The 16,568-nt window shown below is 45.1% G+C and overlaps 1 protein-coding gene across 2 annotated transcripts in view; it reads left to right on the forward strand.

Moving 5' to 3' along the window:
* Positions 1 to 16,568, forward strand: part of spg21 (SPG21 abhydrolase domain containing, maspardin) — a 124,135-nt gene that overhangs the window by 42,501 nt on the left and 65,066 nt on the right. For both annotated transcript variants that reach the window (XM_080214035.1, XM_080214036.1), the window contains exons 4-5: positions 8,281 to 8,442; positions 9,477 to 9,557. In XM_080214035.1, the coding sequence (XP_080070161.1) occupies positions 8,281 to 8,442; positions 9,477 to 9,557 (243 nt within the window). The remainder of the gene's footprint in view (positions 1 to 8,280; positions 8,443 to 9,476; positions 9,558 to 16,568) is intronic.

Below are 16,568 nucleotides of genomic sequence, written 5' to 3' on the forward strand. Positions count from 1 at the left end.
GGCAATCCAAAAGGAGATTATCATGCCTGTGAGACACATTATTGTATCCCACATCCTCGTTTCCACACATATAGCATTGTATCAGTCATAAACTCACCAGCTCCCTTTTGAATATTTGTAATGAATTCACATTATTGTGTGAACTGGCAATTTGTTCCAGGAGTTATTGGCCCTTTGTGCAAAACCTCAAAATGATTTCTAACAGATATCTGTGTTAGAACCATAGAAATCATAGAAAATTACAGCCCAGAAACAGGCCTTTTGGCCCTTCTTCTCTGTGCCAAACCATTTTTTGCATAGTATCACCAACCTGCACTTGGACCATATCCCTCCACACCCCTCTCATCCATGTGTTGTCACAATTAGCATCATATTAACAGAGATTTTAAACTCGGTATCAATCAATGATCTTGCAATTAATGATCTTTAGCAGGGACCAAAATTGAACATCATATTCTAGATTTGACCTGATCAAGGATGCTCGTGTTATTTATTTTATATTGGATTGTCCCAGCAATCTATTACAGTAATTTGTTGGCCTCAGTACTGATCGTGAACCTTTTTGGACTTGTACATTATAATACCAGGCCTGTTTCACTGTTAGCAGACTGAGAGCCTTGAGATGTAAGTTATGGGAAAAGGCCCTTTGGCCTGATGCACCTGCGCCAGACAAAGACAAACCACCTAACAATTCTAATCCCATTTCCCAGCACTTTGGCCTGTAGTCTTGCAGCCTTGGCATCACAAGTGCACATCTGAGCACTTCTTAAATAGAACATAGCATACTACAGCACAAACAGGCCCTTCGGCCCACAAGTTGCACCGATCACATCTATACCTATCAAGCCATAGAACTATCTGTAACTCCCAATCCCATTAGATCCCATATACTCATCCAGAAGTCTTTTAAAAGACCCCAGCGAGTTCGCCTCTACCACCACTGACGGCAGCCGATTCCATTCTCTCTCCACCCACTGAGTGAAAAACTTACCCCTAACTCTGTACTTGCTTCCCAGCACCTTAAACCATCTAGCCCTTTGAGCCTGCTTCGATCCAGTTCTGGATCCACAAGCCAAAGCCCCTTGGACCCCATGCCCTCTCACCTTCTGAAGAAGTCTTGCATGGGGGACCTTATCAAACGCCTTGCTGAAGTCCATGTAAACCACGCCCACCGCTCTTCCTTCATCAATGTGTTCAGTCACATTTTCAAAGAACTCAACTAGGCACGACCTGCCCTTGACAAAGCCGTGCTGACTATTTCTGATCATTCTAAACTTCTCTAAATGCTCATAAATCCTGTCCCTCAGAATCCTCTCCATCAACTTACCAACCACTGAGATCAGACTCACCGGTCGGTAGTTACATGAGCTATCCCTGTTCCCTCTCTTGAAAATAGGAACCACATCCGCAATCCTCCGGAACCTCTCCCGTCTCCATCGACGATGCAAAGATCATCGCCAGGGGCTCTGCAATCACTTCCCTCACCTCCCACAGTAACCTGGGGTAGGTCCCATCTGGTCCCGGCAACTTATCTATCTTGATAGAATTTAAAAGTTCCACCACATCCTCTTTCTTAACATCCACATACTCAATCTTTTCAGTCTGCCTCCCAGATCACTTTCCACCGTGAATACCGAGGCAAAGTACTCATTAAAGACCTACAAAGAACAAAATCAGCCTGGGAAACAGGCCCAACGAGCACACGCTGCCATCTCAACACCACCTCTCTACCCATGACCCCTATCTAATGTTTTATGGCCATCCAGATTGAGGGAAAACTGATTTAGGGACAATTTATTCCTGCCAATCAGCCTAACAGCACATCTTTGGGGTGTGGGAGGAAACCGGAGCACCCGGAGAAAACCCACGCAAGCACGGGGAGAATGCGCAAACTCCCACAGACACTGGCCCAAATCCATGTGTCTGCACAGCAATCGGCGATAGTCACTGAGCTGTCGTCTTGCCCAGTACCTTGTCCAGTTTAGGCACACACTAACGACATGAAGCACTAGGCCAATCTCAAACAACCAAGAGCAGTCCCAGTACGACCCATCGCGTGTATGCCCCTCGTTGGACACAAGGTGGACCGACTTAAAACCTGTGAATGAAAAGAGAAAAACATTATTATCATACTATACCCATTTACATTTCTAGGGACACCCCAATGCTAATGACCCTTATTTAAAGGTTCTCCTATGTCCACCCATCTCCAACTCAGTCATGTGCCTGTCTAAGTTACTCTTAAAGGACTCTAGCGTGTTTGCCTCCACCACCTTACTTGGCGGAGCATTCCATACCTCTGTCATTTCTTCCGGTTCCACGCAGACTTCTCCCCCTTCACCTTTTATAGGTCCTATCCCTTCTCTTCTCATCCTTTTACTCTTCACATATTTGTAGAACGCCTTGGGATTCTCCTTAATCTTACCCGCCAAGGCCTTCTCATGACCTCTTCTGGCTCTCCTAATTTCCTTTTTAAGCTCCTTTCCACAAGCCTTATACTCCTCTAGATCCTTACCATCTCCTAGCTCTCTGAACCTTTTATACGCCTTTCTTTTCTTCCTTACTAGGTTCACCACAACCTTTGTGCACCACGGTTCCCGCAACAAACCTCCTTGTCTCATCGGAACGTTGTTGTGCAGAGCTCCAGTAAAACATTCCTTGAGAATCCTCCACCTTCCTTCAATACTTTTCCCCAAGAACACCACCTTCCAGTTTACTCATCCAATTATCTGCCTGATGTCTTCATATTTCCCCTTACTCCAAACAAACAACTTTCTAGCCTGCCTGATCCTATCTTTTTCCAATGCTATCGTGTTAATCTTATAGAAATGTTATGGAAATCTCTGTTTCCACCACCCTTTCAGGCAGGGTGAAAAAGTTTATCCTCTCATCCCCTCTAAACCTCCTGCTCCTTACCTTAAATCAATCACCTTAGTCATTGATTCTTCTATTAATGGGAAATGTTTCTTCCTCATAATTTTATACATTTTAATTATGTCCCCCCCTCAATCTGCTCTGCTCCGCGGAAAACAACCTCAGTTTATCCAATCTCTCTTCCTAACCTATACACTGCAGACCAGGCAACATTCTGGTAAATCTCCTCTGCACCCATTCCAGTGCTATCATTATCCCTCCTATAAAGTGAACACTTCAGCTTTGAGTTTTGAAAGCTTGGCTTTAGCCCTACCCAATCATCTAAGAATACTTTCATTTGTGGGACATGGGCACCACTGGCTGCCCAGCATTTATTGCCCATCCCTAGTTGCCTTAGAGAAAGTGGCTGTGAGCTATCTTCTCGACTCATTGCAATCCATGTGCTGTGGGTTGACCAACAATGCCATTAGGGAATTCCAGGATTTTGACCCAGCGACGATGAAGGAATGGTGATACATTTCCACGTCAGGAGGGGAACTTGCAGGTAGTAGTGTTTCCATGTTTCTGCTGCCCTTTTCTTGGGAGTGGTCTTGGGTTTGGAAGGTGCTGTTTAAGGATCTTTGGTGAATTGCTGCAGTGCATCTTGTAGATAATACACACTGCTGCTGCTGCTGCTACTGAGGTTTGGTGGTGGAAAGATTGAATGTTTGTAGATCTGGTGCCAATCAAGCGGCTGCTTTATCCTGGATGGTGTCAAGATTCTTGAGTGTTCTTGGAGCTCCTCCCAACCAGGAAAGTTGGAAGTATTCCATCACACTCCTGTTTTGTGCCTTGTAGATGAAGGATAGGCTTTGGGGAATCAGGAGGTGAATTACTCGCTGCAGTATTCCTAGTCTCTGACCTGCTCTTATAGCTACTGTGGTTGAGTTTTTGGTCAATGGCAACCCCAAGGATGTTAACAGTGGGGGATTCAGTGATGGTAACACCACTGAATGTCGAGCAGCAGTGGTTAGAATGTCTTATTGGTTATAGAAATCGTAGAAAGTTACAGCTCAGAAACAGACCTTTTGGCCCTTCTTGTCTGTGCCAAACCATTTTTTGCCTAGTCCCACTGACCTGCACTTGGACCATATCCCTCTGCACCCCTCTCATCCATGAACCTGTCCAAGTTTTTCTTAAATGTTAAAAGTGACCCCGCATTTACCACTTTATCCGGGAGCTCATTCCACACTCCCACCGCTCTCTGCAAGAAGCAGCCCCCTCTAATATTCCCTTTAAACTTTTCTCCTTTCATTCTTAACCCATGCCCTCTGGTTTTTTTCTCCCCTAGCCTCAGTGGAAAAAGCCTGCATGCATTCACTCTATCTATACCCATCAAAATCTTATACACCTCTATCAAATCTCCCCTCACTCTTCTACGCTTCAGGGAATAAAGTCCTAACCTATTCAACTTTTCTCTGTAACTCAGCTTCTCAAGTCCCAGCAACATCCTTGTGAAACTTCATTGCACTCTTTCAACCTTATTTACATCCTTCCTGTAACTAGGTGACCAAAACTGTACAAAATACTCTAAATTCGGCCTCACCAATGCCTTATATAACCTTACCATAACGTCCAACTTTTATACTCGATACTCTGATTTATAAAGGCCAGTGTACCAAAAGCACTCTTTATGACCCTATCCACCTATGACGTCACTTTTAGGGAATTCTGTACCTGTATTCCCAGATCCCTCTGTTCTACTGCACTCTTCAGAGTTCTACCATTTACCCTGTATGTTCTACTTTGGTTTGTCCTTCCAAAGTGCAATACCTCACATTTGTCTGTGTTAAATTCCATTTGCCATTTTTCAGCCCATTTTTCTAGTTGGTCCAAATCCCTCTGCAAGCTTTGAAAACCTTCCTCACTGTCCACTACACCTCCAATCTTTGTATTATCAGCAAATTTGCTGATCCAATTTACCACATTATCATCCAGATCATTGATATAGATGACAAACAGCAACGGACCCAACACTGATCCCTGTGGCACACCACTAGTCACAGGCCTCCACTCAGAGAAGCAATTATAATCATCTAGAGAGAAATAAATTGATTAGGGATAGCCAACATGGTTTTGTGAAGGGTAGGTCGTGCCTCACAAACCTTATCGAGTTTTTTGAAAAGGTGACCAAAGAGGTGGATAAGGGTAAGGCAGTTGATGTGTATATGGATTTTAGCAAAGCGTTTGATAAGGTTCCCCATGGTAGGCTACTGCAGAAAATGCAGATGCATGGGATTGTGAGTGATTTAGCAGTTTGGATCAGGAACTGGCTAGCTGATAGAAGACAGAGGGTGGTAGTTGATGGGAAATATTCAACCTGGAGTTCAGTTACAAGTGGTGTACCTCAAGGATCTGTTTTGGGGCCACTGCTGTTTGTCATTTTTATAAATGACCTAGATGAGAACAAAGAACAACCCAGCACGGGAAACAGACCCTTCGGCCCAACGAGCCTGCGCCGCCATTTCGACAAAGCATTTTCCTACACCTACCCTGCCCCGTGTGTATGTGAATGGTACCCCTAATGTAGCCAGATTCAGGGGAGAATAGTGTAGGGTCAATTTGGTACACCAATCAGCCTAGGAGCACATCTTTGGGGTGTGGGAGGAAACCGGAGCACCCGGAGGAAACCCACGCAACCACAGGGAGAATGCGCAAACTCCTACAGACACTGGCCCAAATCCATGTATCTGCACAGCTAGCAGTGACAGTCACTGAGCTGTTGTGGTGCCCGTCTGCTGGTGCAAGATTAAGCACACACAGCGACACGAAGTACTAGGCCACTCTCAACCTCCAAGAGCAGCCCACGCACGACCCACCGTGTGCATGCCCCTCGTTTGACAACAAGTTGGACCAACACCTGTGGATTAAAAGAGACAAAAACATTAACACGTAATACTACATTTCCAATGTCGTCCTGAGGCTCTGACCCTTTTTAATACTGTCTGCTATAACCCTCCATCCCTGTTTCGCTCATGTGTCTATCTAAGTAAACCTTAAACAAGTCTAACGTGCCTGCCTCCACCACCTTACTTGGTAGCACGTTCCATATCCCCACGACCCTTTGCGTGAAAAACCTTCCTCTAGTATCCAAATTATATTTCTCCCCCCTCACCCTTAGATTGTGACCTCTCATAATAGTTGTCCTCAATCTAGGGAAAAGCCTACCACTGTTGACTCTATCTACTCCCTTCATTATTTTATACACCTCTATCAGATCCCCCCTTAATCTCCGTCTTCCTAAGGAGAAGAGCCCCAGTTTTTCCAACCTTTCCTCGTAACTCAGTCCTTCCATGCCATAAGGGTGTAGAAATATGGGTTACTAAATTCGCTGACGACACCAAAGTCGGAGGAGTTGTAGACAGTGAAGATGGATGTTACAGTTTGCAGAGGGACATAGATAAGCTGCAGAGCTGGGCTGAGAGGTGGCAAATGGAGTTTAATGCGGAAAAGTGTGAGGTGATTCACTTTGGTAAGAGTAACAGGAGTACAGAATATAGGGCTAATGGAAGGACTCTTGGTAGTGTCGACGAGCAGAGAGATCTCGGTGTACATGTGCATAGATCCTTGAAAGTTGGCACCCAGGCTGATGAGGTTGTTAAGAAGGCGTACGGTGTGTTTTTATTGGTAGAGGGATTGAATTTTGGAGCCATGAGGTCATGTTGCAACTGTACACAACTCTGGTGTGGCCGCACTTGGAGTATTGCGTACAGTTCTGGTCGTCGCATCATAAGAAAGATGTGGAGGCATTGGAAGGGGTGCAGAGGAGGTTTACCAGGATGTTGCCTGGTATGGTGGGAAGGTCTTATGAGGAAAGGCAGAGGGACTTGAGGTTATTTTCGTTAGAGAGAAGCAGGTTAAGAGGTGACCTGATTGAGGCATACAAGATGATCAGAGGATTAGATAGGGTGGACAGTGAGAGCCTTTTTCCTCGGATGGTGATGGCTAACATGAGGGGACATAGCTTTAAATTGAGGGGTGGTAATTATAGGACAGATGTCAGAGGTAGGCTCTTCACTCAGAGGTAGTAAGGGCATGGAATGCCCTGCCTGCAGCAGTTATGGACTCGCCAACTTTAAGGGTGTTCACATGGTCAGTGGATAGGCATATGGATAATATTGGAATAGTTTAGGTTAGAGGGCCATTAGATTGGTTCCACTGGTCGGCGCAACATCGAGGGCCGAAGAGCCTGTACTGCGCTGTAATGTTCTATCCTCCACAACCACACTCTGGCTTCTTCCATTGAGCCAGTGTCTAATCCAATTTACTACCTCCCCGTGTATAGCTAGCGACTGAACCTTCCTAACCAACCTCCCATGAGGGACCTTGTCAGAGGCCTTGCTGAAATCCAGGTAGACAACATCCACTTCCCTTCCCTTCATCCACTTTCCTGGTAAACACCTCAAACTCTAATAGATTGGTCAAACATGACTTACCATGCTCAAAGCCATGTTGACTCTCCCTAATAAGTCCCTGTCTATCCAAATATTTATAGATCCTATCCCTTATCGCACCTTCCAATAACTTGCCCGCCACTGACGTCAAACTTACTGACCTATAATTTCCCAGATTTCTTTTGGAACCTTTTTTAAATAACGGAACAACATGAGCCACCCTCCAGTCGTCCGGCACTTCCCCCGTGAATACTGGTTATGTTCATTGCCTGGCATTTGTGAGGCACGAATGTTACCCGCCACTTGTCAGCACAAACCTGGATATTTTCCAGACCTTGTTGCATTTGAACATGGATTGCTTCAGTATCTGAGGAGTTGCAAATGGTGCTGAACATTGTACAATCATTGACAAACATCCCCACGTCTGACCTTATGATGGAGGGAAGGTCATTGATGAAGATTGTTGGGCCTAGGACACTACCCTGAGGAACTTCTGCAGTGATGTCCTGGAGCTGGGATGACTGACCCTCCACAGCTGCAACCATCTTTCTATGTACTAGATATGACTCCAACCAGTGGAGTGTTTGCCCCTGATGCCCATTGATTCCACTTTGGCTAGGGTTCCCTGATGCCACACTCAGTCAGATGTGGCCTTGATGCCAAGTGCTATCACTCTTGCAGCACCTCTGGACTTCAGCTCTTTCGTCCGTGTTTGAGCCAAGGCCCTGGCAACTCAAACTGGGCGTCACTAAGCAGATTATTAACCTGTGTTAAATGTCATTGATTGGATGTGGGCCCATTGCAACTAAATCTGATTTTGCTCGTTCAAGTTTCTATTGCAGTCATAGGGTCTTCGTCATTTATGGTCTTGCAGTTAGTTCCCCCACTGCAGAGCAAAGTGCTGTTTTTGATTATTTGGAACCTGTATTTAGTTCAGATTTTGATTAACTTTTAATTTTATTCCACATTACAGATAATAGTGGATGATGATGATAGTAAAGTCTGGTCCCTTTATGATGCAGGACCTAGAAACATAAGATGTCCAGTTATATTTCTTCCCCCTGTCAGTGGGACGGCAGATGTGTTTTTTCAGCAGATTTTGGCTCTAACTGGATGGGGTTACAGAGTTATTTCTGTAAGTATGAACAAAACATTGTTATGTTTTACTTTGACTTAAAAAGACTGCTTTTTAGCATCTAGCAGTCATAACATGGTTACACGTCTCTCTTCAGCATTCCTGAACAGTCTGGCGCCATCTCTTGGATGACTATATTCTGGAGCATGATCCAGAAACACTACCTCTGCGGTGGCCAGTTGCCCCTTGAGCACAGAGACCTCTCATTTCAGGGACTCAAAACTCCAGTTATTATACTTTCTTTAATGTAAAGATGATTAGGATTTGAAATAGACTGCTTGATAAGGCGGTTAAACAGAAGTTATCTTTGAAAGGCAATTTGATAAATCTATGAGGGAAAAAATGCATAGATATAGGGAAAGAACCATGGAGTGGTTCTCACTGTTCTTTGAAAGAGTGAAATGCACTGTGGATCTGGCTCCCATACCACTACAAGAGATTCCTATACCGTTTCTCTGCTTAACTTCCAAATGAGACCATGTTAATGCGAGTTCTCATCAATTATTTCTCAATGGAATCAAATCCCACTTGATCACTTCACACATTATATATAAAAAAGAAATGCCCAGCTGAATTCCTGCCAAGCTGGAACTGCACAGCTTTATTGTCTCTCTCTCACTCCACTGTTCTCATGCAGCTTTGGTCACGTAGTTAGTTAACCAGGACCAACTCAAACCACCCATAGATGGATTATAAACTTGTTAAAACTGGTCTTGATAAACAGCTAAAGTGAAATAAATCAACTCAAGTTGCATCAAATAAATTAATTTTTTGGTATTTGTACCCCAGTAGTCATTAGCATATTTACCACAAAGGGCCACAAGGCACAAGTTGAGATTATGTTGGAAAATTGGCTGAGAGTTTGAAAATAAGTACAAGAAGATGCAGAAAAATATGAATTAGAATGCTTCAGTTGAGGAGCTAGCACCAGCATGTGAAATGGGCCAAATGGCTTCAAGCTATACTGTAAATTCTGTGGTGCATGTTTTTTGAACGTTACACAAGTCCTATTTATTATTTCAAATATCTCACAGCTACAGTATCCTGTATACTGGGACCTCCTTGAATTTTGCGATGGATTCAGAAAACTTTTAGACCATCTACAGCTGGATAAGGTCAGTACAAACAGGCTGCTGTCAACATGATGAAATTACAAAGTACATTGGATACATTCACGATTTAGACTCTGGAATCAGAAGTACATTTCTAAATTTACCGATGCCATCAAATTGAATGGAAACATAGCAAGTGAAGAGGAGTAGGCTATTTGGCCCTTCAAGCCTGCTCCACTATCATTCATTATGATTATGCCTGATCATCCGACTCAGTTAACTATTTCTGCTTTCTCACTATATCCTTTAATCCCATTAGGCTCAAGAGCTATAGCTAATTCCTTCTTGAAAACATAGTGTTTTGATCACAAGTGCTTTCAGTGGTAGAGCATTCCACAGGCTCACCACTCTTTGGGTGAAGAAACTTCTCCTGTTAGTCATATCATGCAGAAAAGGCCCTTCAGTCCATTGACAATAAAGTTTCACTAATCCCATTTTCCAGCACTTGTCCCATATCGTTGAAGATTATAATGTTTCAGGTGCCCAGAAATTTTTTTAAATGTTGTAAGATACCCAGTCGCTGCTATCTTCCCTGGCAGTGCGTTCTAGATTCCTGCCACCCTCTGAGTGATTTTTTTTTCTCTAATCCCTTCTGAATCTCCTGCCCCTTACCCTAAAATTATGCCTCCTTGGGATTGACCCCTCAAGCAAGGGGAACAGCTGCTTCCTATTCACCCTGCCCATACCCCTCATAATCTTATACACCTCAATCGTGCACCTCGCTCAGCTTGCTCTAAAGAAAACAATCTAAGGTGATCCAGTCTCTCCTAATAGTTCAAATGCTTCATCCCAGGCAAAATCCTAGTGAACCTCCTCTGTACCCACTCTCATGCTATCACATCCATCTTTTGGTGAGGTGACCAGTTCTGAATACAGTACTCCAGCTGTGTCCTAACCATCATTCTGTACAGCTCCAACATCACCTCCTTACTCTTATACCCGAGGGGACAACTGATAAAAGTGAGTGTCCCATGTGCCTTCTAAACTGTACTGTTCACATGCTCTGCTGACTTCAGGGATCTGTGACTAAGTACCCCAAGGTCCGTCTGTTCCTGAGTTTCCTTCTGTCCTTCCATTCATTAAATAGTCGCTTGTTTTATCAGGGTAAAATGCTATCTGCCACTGTTCCTCTACACTGGTAGAGAATCCCACCCTCCCACCTCCTCTAACCTAATTATAAGTGTGGGGGAAGTTTTTTTTATTATATTTTTTATTTTTCTGCTGGTAATTGCTTCAGGGATGGCAGTTCAGGCAGTGTGCTGCATCTCCTGTGGGATGTATGTGGTGAGGGAATCTAGTAGTGTTTCAGGTGATTTTACTTGTAGGAAGTGTGTTAGATTGCGGCTTCTGGAGGAGCGTGTAAAGGAGCTGGAGGTGGAGTTAGAGGAACTCCGCATAATTCGGGAGGCAGAGGTGGAGTTATAAGGAGATAGTCACTCCTAGAAACCAGTCTTGGGTCACTGCCATGAGGAGGGGAAAGAAGAATGTGGTGGGACAATCCCCTGGGGCTGTTCCCCTCCAAAATAGGTTTTCGGTCCTGGAGGCTACAGTTGAGGATGATTCAACTGGGGATAGCCAAAGGGAGCAGGTCTCTGGGGATGAGCCTATTGTAAAAGCTCAGGTGGTTAGGGGTTGCAAAAGATTGGGACTTGTGATTGGGGACTCCACCGTTAAAGGGACGGATAGGAGAGTCGGTAGCAATGATAGGGACTCAGGGCTGGTGTGTTGCCTACCAGGGGCTGGGGTCCAGGATGTATCAGAGAGAATATTCAAGACTCTCAGGGGAGAGGGAGATCAACCCCAAGTTATAATTCATGTGGGGACGCATGATATAGGGAGGCTAAGGGAAGGGGATATTAAGCAGAGATTCATGGAGTTGGGGTGGAAGCTAAAGGCCAAGACAGACAGAGTGGTTATCTCTGGACTCTTGCCTGTGCCACGGGATAGTTTAGAGAGGAATAGAGAGAGGGAAAGTTTGAACTCGTGGCTGAGGGGATGGTGCAGGAGGGAGGGGTTCAAGTACTTGAGCAATTGGGGCTCATTCTGGGGAAGGTGGGACCTCTATAAGAGGGATGGGCTACACCTGAACCAGAGGGGAACAAATATCCTGGGGGGGTAAATTTGTGAAGGTTATGCGGAGTGGTTTAAACTGATTCAGAGGGGGGGTGGGATCCTGAGTAGAGGGGGTGAAAGTGAGGGGGGCATAGATGGGGACTGCAATGCACGGCATTGTGGGGGTGGGGCGGAGCAGGGTTTGAAATGCGTATACTTTAATGCGAGGAGTATTCGCAATAAAGTGGATGAACTTGCAGCGTGGACCAGTACCTGGGACTTTGATGTTGTGGCCATTTCAGAGACTTGGATAGAGCAGGGTCAGGAATGGATGTTGCAGGTCCCGGGGTACAAATGCTTTAGTCGGAGTAGAGAACATAGAACATAGAACATTACAGCGCGGAACAGGCCCTTCGGCCCACAATGTTGCGCCGACCAGTCTTATTTTTAAAAAAAAACATTGACCCACTAATCTAAACCAATCCCTTTTCGTCCATAAACCTATCCACCAATCTCTTAAACGCCCCCAAACTAGGCGCATTTACAACTGCAGCAGGCAGGGCATTCCAGTCCCTCACCACCCTCTGGGTAAAGAACCTGCCCCTGACATCCGTCCTATAACTACCCCCCCTTAATTTAAAGCCATGCCCCCTCGTGCTAGCTTTCTCCATCCGAGGAAACAGGCTATCACCATCCACCCTATCTAAACCTCTAATCATCTTATATGTTTCTATAAGATCCCCTCTTAGCCGCCTTCTTTCCAGTGAAAACAACCCCAAATCCCTCAGTCTCTCCTCATAGGACCTCCCCTGCATACCAGGCAACATCCTGGTAAACCTCCTCTGCACCCTCTCCAAAGCCTCCACATCCTTCCTGTAATGTGGGGACCAGAACTGCACACAGTACTCCAAGTGCGGCCGCACCAGAGTTGTGTACAGTTGCAACATGACGCTGCGACTCCTAAATTCAATCCCCCTACCAATAAATACCAAGACACCGTACGCCTTCTTAACAACCTTATCTACTTGATTCCCAACTTTCAGGGATCTATGTACACATACACCTAGATCCCTCTGCTCCTCCACTCTATTCAAAGTCCTCCCATTAGCCCTATACTCAACACATCTGTTATTCCTACCAAAATGGATTACCTCACACTTCTCCGCATTAAACTCCATCCGCCACCTTGCGGCCCAGCTCTACAACCTGTCCAAGTCACCCTGCAAACTTCGACACCCTTCCTCACAATCTACCACACCTCCGACTTTGGTGTCATCAGCAAACTTACTAATCCACCCAACTATACCCTCATCCAGATCATTAATAAAGATTACAAACAGCAGTGGCCCCAAAACAGATCCCTGAGGCACACCACTCGTAACCGAACTCCATGATGAATAATTACCATCAACCACCACCCTCTGTCTCCTATCCGCTAACCAATTCCTAATCCAAGTACCTAAATTACCACCAATCCCATACATCTGCATTTTCTGCAGAAGCATACCATGGTGAACCTTATCAAACGCCTTACTAAAATCCATATATACCACGTCTACTGCCTTACCCCTATCCACTTCTTTGGTCACCTTCTCAAAGAACTCAATAAGGTTAGTAAGGCACGACCTTCCCGCTACAAAACCATGCTGGCTATCTCTAATCAATTCATTACTCTCCAAATAACTATAAATCCTATCCCTAATAATTCTTCCTAAAACCTTGCCCACTACAGAAGTAAGACTCACTGGTCTATAATTCCCAGGGAAGTCTCTGTTCCCCTTCTTAAACAATGGGACAACATTCGCTGTCCTCCAATCTTCCGGTACTATACCAGAGACCAACGACGACCTGAAGATCAGAGCCAGTGGCTCTGCAATCACCTCTCTTGCCTCCCATAGAATCCTAGGGTAAATCCCGTCTGGACCAGGGGACTTATCTATTTTCAACCCTTCTAGAATATCCAACACATCCTCTGTATCAACTGCAATACTTTCTATTTTACACCCCTTCACCCCAGTGACCTCCTCAGCTACATTCATATCGTCCTGCGTGAACACCAAAGAGAAATAATGGTTCAATGCCTCTCCAATCTCTTCCGGTTCCACACACAACTTCCCCCTACTGTCTGTAACTGGCCCTAATCTTGCCCTAACCAACCTTCTGTTCTTGACATACCTATAGAACGCCTTAGGATTCTCCTTAATCCTATCAGCCAAAGTCATCTCATGCCCTCTTCTAGCCCTTCTTAACTCCCTCTTCAACTCCCTCCTAGCCAATCTAAAGCTTTCTACTGCACTACCCGAGCCCTCAAGCCTCATCCGAACATAAGCCTCCTTCTTCTTCCTAACCAACAAATCAACTTTTTTTGTGCACCACGGTTCCCTAGCCCTACCAATTCCTCCTTGCCTGACAGGGACATACCTATCACAGACCCGCAGTAGCTGCTCCTTGAAAAAACTCCACATTTCAGACGTTCCTCGTCCCTGTAATCTCCTAGTCCAACCAATGCTTCCTAATTCTCTCCTAATGGCCTCATAATTACCCTTCCCCCAGCTAAAACTACTGACCCGAGGTTCATGCCTATCCCTTTCCATCACTAAGGTGAACGTAACCGAATTGTGGTCACTATCACCAAAAAGCACACCAACTTCCAAGTCTAGCACCTGGTCTGGCTCATTTCCCAGCACCAAGTCCAATATAGCCTCACCTCTAGTTGGCCTACCTACATATTGAGTCAAAAAACCTTCCTGCACACTTTGAACAAAAACTGACCCCTCTAACGAGCTAGAGCTATAGCAATTCCAATCAATGTTAGTAAAGTTAAAATCCCCCATAACAATTACCCTATTACTTTCACTCCTAACCAGGATCGTCTCTGCAATCCTTTCCTCAACCTCTCTAGAACTTTTTGGAGGTCTATAAAAGACTCCCAACAGGGTGACCTCTCCTCTCCTATTTCTAATTTCTGCCCATACTACCTCAACAGACAAGTCCTCATTAAACTTACTCTCTGAGAAGGAGGTAGAAGGGGGGGTGGGGTAGCATTATTGGTCAAGGACTGTATCACAGTGTCAGAGAGGAACTTTAATGAGGACTTGTCTGTTGAGGTAGTATGGGCGGAGATTAGAAATAGGAAAGGAGAGGTCACCCTGTTGGGAGTCTTTTATAGACCTCCAAAAAGTTCTAGAGAGGTTGAGGAAAGGATTGCGGAGACGATCCTTGTTAGGAGTGAAAGTAATAGGGTAATTGTTATGGGGGACTTTAACTTTACTCATGTTGATTGGAATTGCTATAGCTCTAGCTCGTTAGAGGGGTCAGTTTTTGTTCAAAGTGTGCAGGAAGGTTTTTTGACTCAGTATGTAGATAGGCCGACTAGAGGTGAGGCTATATTGGATTTGGTGCTGGGTAATGAGCCAGACCAGGTGCTAGACTTGGAAGTTGGTGTGCATTTTGGGGAAAGTGACCACAATTCGATTATGTTCACCTTAGTGATGGAAAGGGATAGGCATGAACCTCGGGTCAGTAGTTTCAGCTGGGGGAAGGGTAATTATGAGGCTATTAGGAGAGAATTAGGAAGCATTGGTTGGACTAGGAGATTACAGGGACTGGGAACGTCCGAGATGTGGAGATTTTTCAAGGAACAGCTACTGCGGGTCTGTGATAGGTATATCCCTGTCAGGCAAGGAGGATTTGGTAGGCCCAGGGAACCGTGGTGCACTAAAAAAGTTGATTCGTTGGTTAGGAAGAAAAAGGAGGCTTATGTTCGGATGAGGCTTGAGGGCTCAGGTAGTGCATTAGAAAGTTTTAGATTGGCTAGGAGGGAGTTGAAGAGGGAGTTAAGAAGGGCTAAAAGAGGACATGAGATGACTTTGGCTGATAGGATTAAGGAGAACCCTAAGGCGTTTTACAGGTATGTCAAGAACAGAAGGTTGGTTAGGGCAAGATTAGGGCCAGTTACAGACAGTAGAGGGAAGTTGTGTGTGGAACCGGAGGAGATTGGAGAGGCGTTGAACCAATATTTCTCTTCGGTGTAGCTGAGGAGGACACTGGGGTGCAGGGGTGTAAAATAGATAGTATTACAGTTGATACGGGGGATGTGCTGGATATTTTAGAGGGTTTGAAAATAGATAAGTCCCCTGGTCCGGATGGGATTTACCCTAGGATTCTCTGGGAGGCAAGAGAGGTGATTGCGGAGCCTCTGGCTCTGATCTTCAGGTCGTCGTTGGTCTCTGGTATAGTACCGGAAGATTGGAGGACAGCAAATGTTGTCCCATTGTTTAAGAAGGGGAGAAGAGACTTCCCTGGGAATTATAGACCGGTGAGTCTTACTTCTGTGGTGGGTAAGGTTTTGGAAAGGATTATTAGAGACAGGATTTATAGTTATTTGGAGAGTAATGAATTGATTAGAGACAGTCAGCATGGTTTTGTAGCGGGTAGGTCGTGCCTTACTAACCTTATCGAGTTCTTTGAGAAAGTGACCAAAGAGGTGGATAGGGGTAAGGCAGTTGACGTGGTGTATATGGATTTTAGTAAGGTGTTTGATAAGGTTCACCATGGTAGGCTTCTGCAGAAAATGCAGATGTATGGGATTGGGGGTGATCTAGGTAATTGGATCAGGAATTGGCTAGCAGATAGGAGACAGAGGGTGGTGGTTGATGGTAAATATTCGTCATGGAGTTCAGTTACGAGTGGTGTGCCTCAGGGATCTGTTTTGGGGCCACTGCTGTTTGTAATTTTTATTAATGATCTGGATGAGGGTATAGTTGGGTGGATTAGTAAGTTTGCTGATGACACCAAAGTCGGAGGTGTGGTAGATTGTGAGGAAGGGTGTCATAGTTTGCAGGGTGACTTAGAAAGGTTGCAGAGCTGGGCCGCGAGGTGGCGGATGGAGTTTAATGTGGAGAAGTGTGAGGTAATTCATTTCGGTAGGAATAACAGATGTGTTGAGTATAGGGCTAACGG

This window comes from Carcharhinus amblyrhynchos, chromosome 28 (genome assembly GCF_965287045.1).
Source record: "Carcharhinus amblyrhynchos chromosome 28, sCarAmb.v2.hapA, whole genome shotgun sequence".
In the NCBI taxonomy this organism is placed as follows: Eukaryota; Metazoa; Chordata; class Chondrichthyes; order Carcharhiniformes; family Carcharhinidae; genus Carcharhinus; species Carcharhinus amblyrhynchos.